The following is a 6,813-nucleotide window of genomic DNA, read 5'->3' as shown; positions in this document are numbered from 1 at the left end:
TATATATATATATATTAGAAAATGTTTGGCTTCTATTCATTTTAAAAGTTCTCAGTTTCATCTTCAAAAATGTTAAATAATTTTAAAATGTTAATCAATATTTTCAATAATGGAAAATGTGTATTTTGCAACATATATAGTAATTCAGATAAAATGTAGGCCTTGAAAAATGCTACATTTTTTTAAACCAGTAATATATTGAAGATTTATGCTAATGAATTTTTGCAGGAAATAAAGTATTTCACAAAATAAAAAAAAATCATTACCATTATAAATAAGATATGGATGAAGAGTCTTATACTTGAAAGCCAGAAAATTATTTTTACTTTCATGATTATTGGTTTATATGTTATAATTTGTGAATATTCAAAGCTAAAATTCAAAATTTTCAATACTTTACTCATACCTAGTAAGTCCTATTTGTTGGTAATGAAGATAGTATTTAATTGAACCTGAAAGTGCATCAATATATAATACAAATTATATTTTTGTTGCAATTAAATTGGAATGTTTTAATGTATTTGATGAAATACGTTATTTAAATCCAAGCATACTGTATATCATAAACATTAATGAATTGTAGTCTGTGCAATATAAATAAATGGCATTTAAGTACGCATTAGTGTGAGCATCTACAAGCAAAAATAAGTTAATGCATTATACATAGAATCTAAGCTTTAAATATTTTAAGTGTTTTTTGATTGCAAATAAGTATATACGATCTTGTTTGAATAAATGAGTCTATTAGAATTAGCTCAGATGTATAATTTCTTTAAGAAGTATGCTATCTATAAAGTATAAAATGGCACCAATAAAGTGTTAGGAGAACACATGTAATATATACTTTGCAATTACCAAGTGAACTATGTTAACTTTATTTAAATCTGTAATGAAATTTAGAATTTGGCATAGCATACTTGTTAAAGATAGTATCACAAAGTGCAACTTGTTCAAAAATAATTACACGGTTCTAGCTCTTTGCAATTAATTACAAAAGCAATTATATGCAAGGACAGGGTAACATATGCTATCTAGAAGCAAAGCATTTGGTACTCACAGATACAGATGGGTATGTTTGCAGACCATTGGTTATTCTCTTGACAAACAATGGATTTCTCTCCAATTAATTCAAACCCAAACTGGCATTCAAATCTTAAAACATCACGATTAGAAAATCCATCTCCTTCTCTAATTCCGTATAAAGGTGTACCAGGATCACCACAACTTTCTTTTTCAATTTCTGTAAAAAGAGAAAAATAAAGTCACTTTCCAAGGGTTTTAGGCATATGATATCTACACATCTGTTTAGTAGATGTACACTCGCTATAGTTATTTCAGAGAAAAAGATGAAAATGTTCTCCAATCTTATTCTTTTTCTTCTGTTACTCTTGGACCTGATTTGATGAACTGCGCTGTAGAGAATAATTAGTGTATTTCTCTCATTTGGGGGAAACTGAGGTCACAGACTATTGTGATTATTCTTAACAAGACAATTATGATGAGATTCAGATTTTGTCTGTACTGTACACTTACACAGACATATACTTACATATGTGTTCTCCTCAAATCCTAAAGACTTTTCTAATTTTTCTATATGATACAGTAAGTCTTTAGACTGCAACCAAGATGTGAAGTAACAGCCTCTGCCTCTGAGCTCCTACAGCAATACGTAAATACCTTTCACACATGATCTGCCCCTCTTCCTGATATCAGCTGGCTGAATTACTTCCCCAGCTAGAACTCCCAAAAAACTCCTTAGGGCAGGAATCAATTTTGTATTTCAAATTACCCAGATGCATTCCTCAATAAATGTTCTTTGGATGAATTACGTTGAAAAGATTGAAAAAGAAATTCTCTTAAGAACACATTAAAATACTCTTTTACAGATATTCAAAAAAACTCAAAATATCTAGGATCTTCATTGTGAAGCTATGAATGTCAGTAGTAAATTATTGTGGTGATTTGGTTTTGAAGTCACATGAAATCACATTAATGCAGGTGTCTTCAAACAACAACAGCAAAAACATAAAAATTAAAATAAAAAAATAAAAGTGAGATAAAGTTATGGCCTCTTACAACACTCCAACAATCACACATTCCTGGTTCTTCTGTAATCTACCACAATTTGGTGTGTATCTTTCCAGTTCTTTTCCCATGCTTTTATAGTTACACACAGACATACACAATATATGATATTATAAACATCTGTGTTTATGTAAATATAAAAATCCTCCAGAGAAATTATGTAGCATTGTTTCATATATATTATACTTTATACTGTATTATATTGTCACTATTATTTTTCAAACAAAAATTTCAGAGCTATATTTCAATACCCTTGTATCCTTAGCAGAAACCATAGATGGTTGCCCCTTTAATTCACTGGGTTTGATTTGATATTGTGTTCTTATCTATGACATAGTGACACTGGTCTATATATATATATGTCACATATACATGTATACACACATATACAAATACACACACATACTGTCTGTGTGCTGTTCTTATTGAGGTTTAATATAAAGGGGAGAGGTTAGTAATTTTCCAACATTCACTAGACTTTAGGCAAGTTTTTAAAACAGGAAAAATTGGATTCTTAAGATTAGAACTTCTCAAAAACAGCTGGCTGAATCTCATAATTTCGAGGTAGATATCTTACTAACACTTCAATCTCCTCTAAAGTTATTTTCTTATTGAAGGTTTTTTGTTTTGATTTGTTTTGTTTTATTGTTGGGGGGGGCAACATTGGTAACTTATACACTTTAGCAAAGTGACATTGTCCAAGGCTTGCAAGGTTAGTAGAGGAGTAGTAATAGATTTGTGTGACAGGATTTTAAAATATCTCTTTATAAATATATCATAAATCTTTCTCACTCCTGTTTATTTGTAATTAGTCTTCCAGTTTTCTTTGCTCATACTTATTAGTCAAATTTATTGGTCTACTCAAAGAACCAACTTTGGTCAATCACTTCTATTGCTTTGATTTTATTTAAACTTTTTTTTTTTTTTAATCTTTTTGGAGACTATCTTCAACTTTCTTTTGCATTAATTAACTGTTCTTTTTCTCCCTTCTGGAGCTGATATCTTAGGGTTTGTTTATTTTTTTGTTGTTAGTTTATTTTCAGCCTTGTTTTCTTAAAAAAAAATTCGCATCTATAAATTTTCTTCAGAGTACTCTTTTCATACATAAAGCTTTTTTTTGTTCACTTCTAAATAGTCTGTAATTTCCACTTTGATTTCCTCTTTAACTCATAAATAATTTCAAAGTGTTTTTAAATTTATGGGTTGGGGCTATCATTTTATTGTTGATTTCTAATGTTATTGCTTTAGCATTCAGCATAAATATATCCAGGTCTCACAGTAGATAAATCAGCAAAATATATTCAATTCAATTTGTTATATTTGTCAAATAGAAATGATTTATGCCCTTAGTTCTTTTTTTGTCTACCCTAACAATTTCTAAAAGAACTGTGCTATAAGTTCCAAACAAAGTATGAATTTTACATTTCCTCATAGTTGAAGCAAGTTAACTTCACATAGTTTAAACCACCATTTTGTCTTCTCATTTTATTCAGAAAATATTTATTTGAGCACCTAAGATGTGCCAGATTATGCTCTAGGTATGTGGGATAGATCAGTGAATAAACAGATGATTCCTGCTCTCTGGTAGGGTGAATTCCATTGTAAGTTTACAAATAATCAATCGATCAATTAATCAATCAATCAGTATATTATAGAAGGTGATACATGCTATGGAGTGTTGAACAGGGAATAGTGGGGCTAATGTGGTAGGTGATGGTGGGATCACATTGTTGGTAGGCTAAAACATTTCATTACTCTTATATCTTTTTTGTAATTGTTTCTGTTATTGAAAGAATGAAAGCATAGGTTCTTCTTCACCTGAAAATGTCTTTATTTTGCCCTCACTATTGAATGATAGTAAGGTATGGAAATTTAACTCAAAATGATTTTCCCTCAGCATTTTTAAGATGTTTTCCCTGGTCTTTTATTCATCTATTATTCCTGTTGAGAAATATAATGTCAAACAGATTTTAATTTTCCTATAAGTAATCTGTTTCCTGCTTCCTCTCCTCTCTTTCCACAGGTGTTTGGATCCCTTTTTACACTTGCTGTTTTAAAATGTAACTATAATCTACTAAGTATTGGTTTTAAAAACTTTTTTTTAACTCAGTGCTTGGTGGATTTCTTCTGTCAAATAACTTGTAACTTTTTTTTCAGTTCTAGTAAATTGTTACCATTATTTCTTTTAAAATATTGTTTCTTACATGCGCTCATCTCTCTGAAACTCCTTTACATTGAATGTTGTAACTTTGATATTTAGTCTCCATGTGGTCAATCTTTTGAATTTTTACTTTTAAAATTATCTATTTGCATTCTAGAATTATATACATGTAAATATATATGTGGATGTTTATTATAAATTTTACTTTACTAATTTCCTGTGTACTTTCATCTAATCTCAATTCAGTCTATATACTGAAAAATTGTTGTCATTTCTTTAATATTTAGTAATTGTTATTAATTTTTGTTGTTTTATAACTTCCTATTATTTTTTCATAGATACAATCCCCCCCTTTATTTTTGTGAAGATATCTAGTAAAATTATTTTAAATTATTTTTTGATTGCTCTTTTAACTCTGCTTCCTTGAATAGAGGCAGAAGTGTACTTAAGAGAGTAGCAAAATAAAGTTTCTTCTAAAGCGCATATTTTAAAATATATTCAGTGAATCATGATGATGGTTAAACTTACGAAGAAAGGTACAGGAGGAAGCCGTTTAGGGGAGAACAAAAATCCTGATTTTAAACAAGCCGTCAAATTTGTTTACTTCTCTATAATAATGCAGGACCTAGACTTTCTGTTTCCACCTTCAATCTCTGCCTTCAGGCTTATTTCTTCTACTATCAGAATCACGTTGTAATTCTGCATGTAAACTCTTCCCTCCGTTGCTTTGTGTTGCAGTCCACTTTTATGGCATTCATCCTCAGTTGGGGAAGCCTCCTGCTTGATAACTGCATTGGAGTCTCATTCCATGTCTGGACAGTTGGCTCTGTAGCTGAAATATTTTCCTCCACAGCAGTTACTGCAGTTTCCCAAGACTGCCAGTGGCCTCCTCTCTGGAAACCTCTGGCTCCGATGTACAATGGCTTCCTATGCAAAAGCTGTAGCAACGGCTGCCTATGGAAGCATTGGTTTATAAAATTTTCAGCTGACCTCTATACCCCATATATATCTTCATATGTTTATTTACTGTATTTATCTTAGGGATTCCATAGTACCTCATAAAAACTGAGATTTTTCTCTTCCAATTCTTAAGGATTAGTATATCTATTTTAATAAGTTTTCTATCATCTTTGTGTTAGAATTGAGAGTGTTTACTATTTTGAAACCATATTTCTTTCTTTGTTCCTTTAATACAACAATTTTAAAAATCAAAGATATATTATTGAACAAAGGTATAACTTTGAAACTATAGTACTCTCTTAGACTGAAAAACAATAAGCAGGAAGTAAAATAAACATATATTTATTACATATTACTGCCTTTGATTTTTTTTTTTTTTTTACCTAGGAAGCAAGACTAATATCAGAACAATTAATATGCAACAGATGAGTGCTACATGAGAGATATGCACAAAGAACTATTAATAATATTGACTATCACTTATTCAGCACTGAAACTGTATTGGCACTGTGAAAACATTTAAAAACATTCATTATATAATTTAATCATCATAACAACCCTATGAGGAAACTATTGTCATCTACATTTACGGATAAGAAAATTTAAGACCAGAGAATTTAAGTAATGTTACAGACTGAATATTTGTGTCCTCTCCCCAAATTTATATGGTGAAACCTAATCCCCAATGTGATGGTATTTGGAGGTGGAATCTTTGGGAGGTGATAGGTCATGTGAGTGGAGCCCTCATGAATGGGATTAGTGCCCTTGTAAAAGAGGATTTAAAAAGTCCCCCTGTCTCTTCTGCCATGCGAGGACACAAAGAAAAGACAGCAATTTATGAACCAGAAAAGGGTTCTCACCAGACACTGAATCTGCTGGCTCCTTAATCTTGGACTTCCCAGTCTCCAGACTGTGATGGTTGTGGTTTATAAGCCATGTAGTCTATGGTATTTTTGTTATAATAGCCCAAACAGACTAAAATGCTACCTTGTCCAATTTCCTAAAACTTGCAAATAACAGAGTTTAGATCTGTATGACTCCAAAGTTTTTATCACCAAGCTATTATGGAGGAATTTTCATTTATGAATTACCATTTTATGAAACATTTATTTAGTTTGTAATATGTATCAAAAGTAATACTAGGAACTAGGGACATAAAGACAAATAAGATGTAGCCCCCATTCTTAAACAAGGACACAAAGAAGGCACAGCAAAGTCCTCTTAGAGTTGGAGGTTGGCAAACAGATAAAGGTTTCACAGAATTCATGACCCTTGAACAATCTTGGAGTTATCTCACTGAGTGAAGGGAGGAAGAGTAAAGAAGAAAAAATACTCTAGGTGAGAAAGAGAAGAGCAGTATGAGAAAAGATATAGTCTTTTTTCCTTCTCTTTCCTTCCTTGGGCAGTGACTTGTTGGAGTTAGTTAGAAGGCTGCCTGAGCCTGTTGGGGATGCTTTATTAGAATGCCATAGACTGGGTTATTTATAAACAATGGAAATTTGTTTCTCACAGTTCTGGAGGCTGGGAAATCCAAAATCAAGATGCCAGCAAACCCAGTGTCTAAAGAGGGTCCATTTCTTGGTTCACAGACAGCTGTCAACTTGCTG

The 6,813-nt window shown here is 31.4% G+C and overlaps 1 protein-coding gene across 1 annotated transcript in view; it reads right to left on the bottom strand.

Moving 5' to 3' along the window:
* CSMD3 (CUB and Sushi multiple domains 3) overlaps positions 1-6,813 on the bottom strand; it is a 1,016,080-nt gene that overhangs the window by 404,944 nt on the left and 604,323 nt on the right. The window contains exon 14 of the mRNA XM_006916698.2: positions 1,058-1,240. Coding sequence (XP_006916760.1) covers positions 1,058-1,240 — 183 coding nt within the window. The remainder of the gene's footprint in view (positions 1-1,057; positions 1,241-6,813) is intronic.

This window comes from Pteropus alecto, unplaced genomic scaffold (genome assembly GCF_000325575.1).
Source record: "Pteropus alecto unplaced genomic scaffold, ASM32557v1 scaffold164, whole genome shotgun sequence".
In the NCBI taxonomy this organism is placed as follows: Eukaryota; Metazoa; Chordata; class Mammalia; order Chiroptera; family Pteropodidae; genus Pteropus; species Pteropus alecto.
This window is presented reverse-complemented; position numbering and strand designations above follow the sequence as displayed.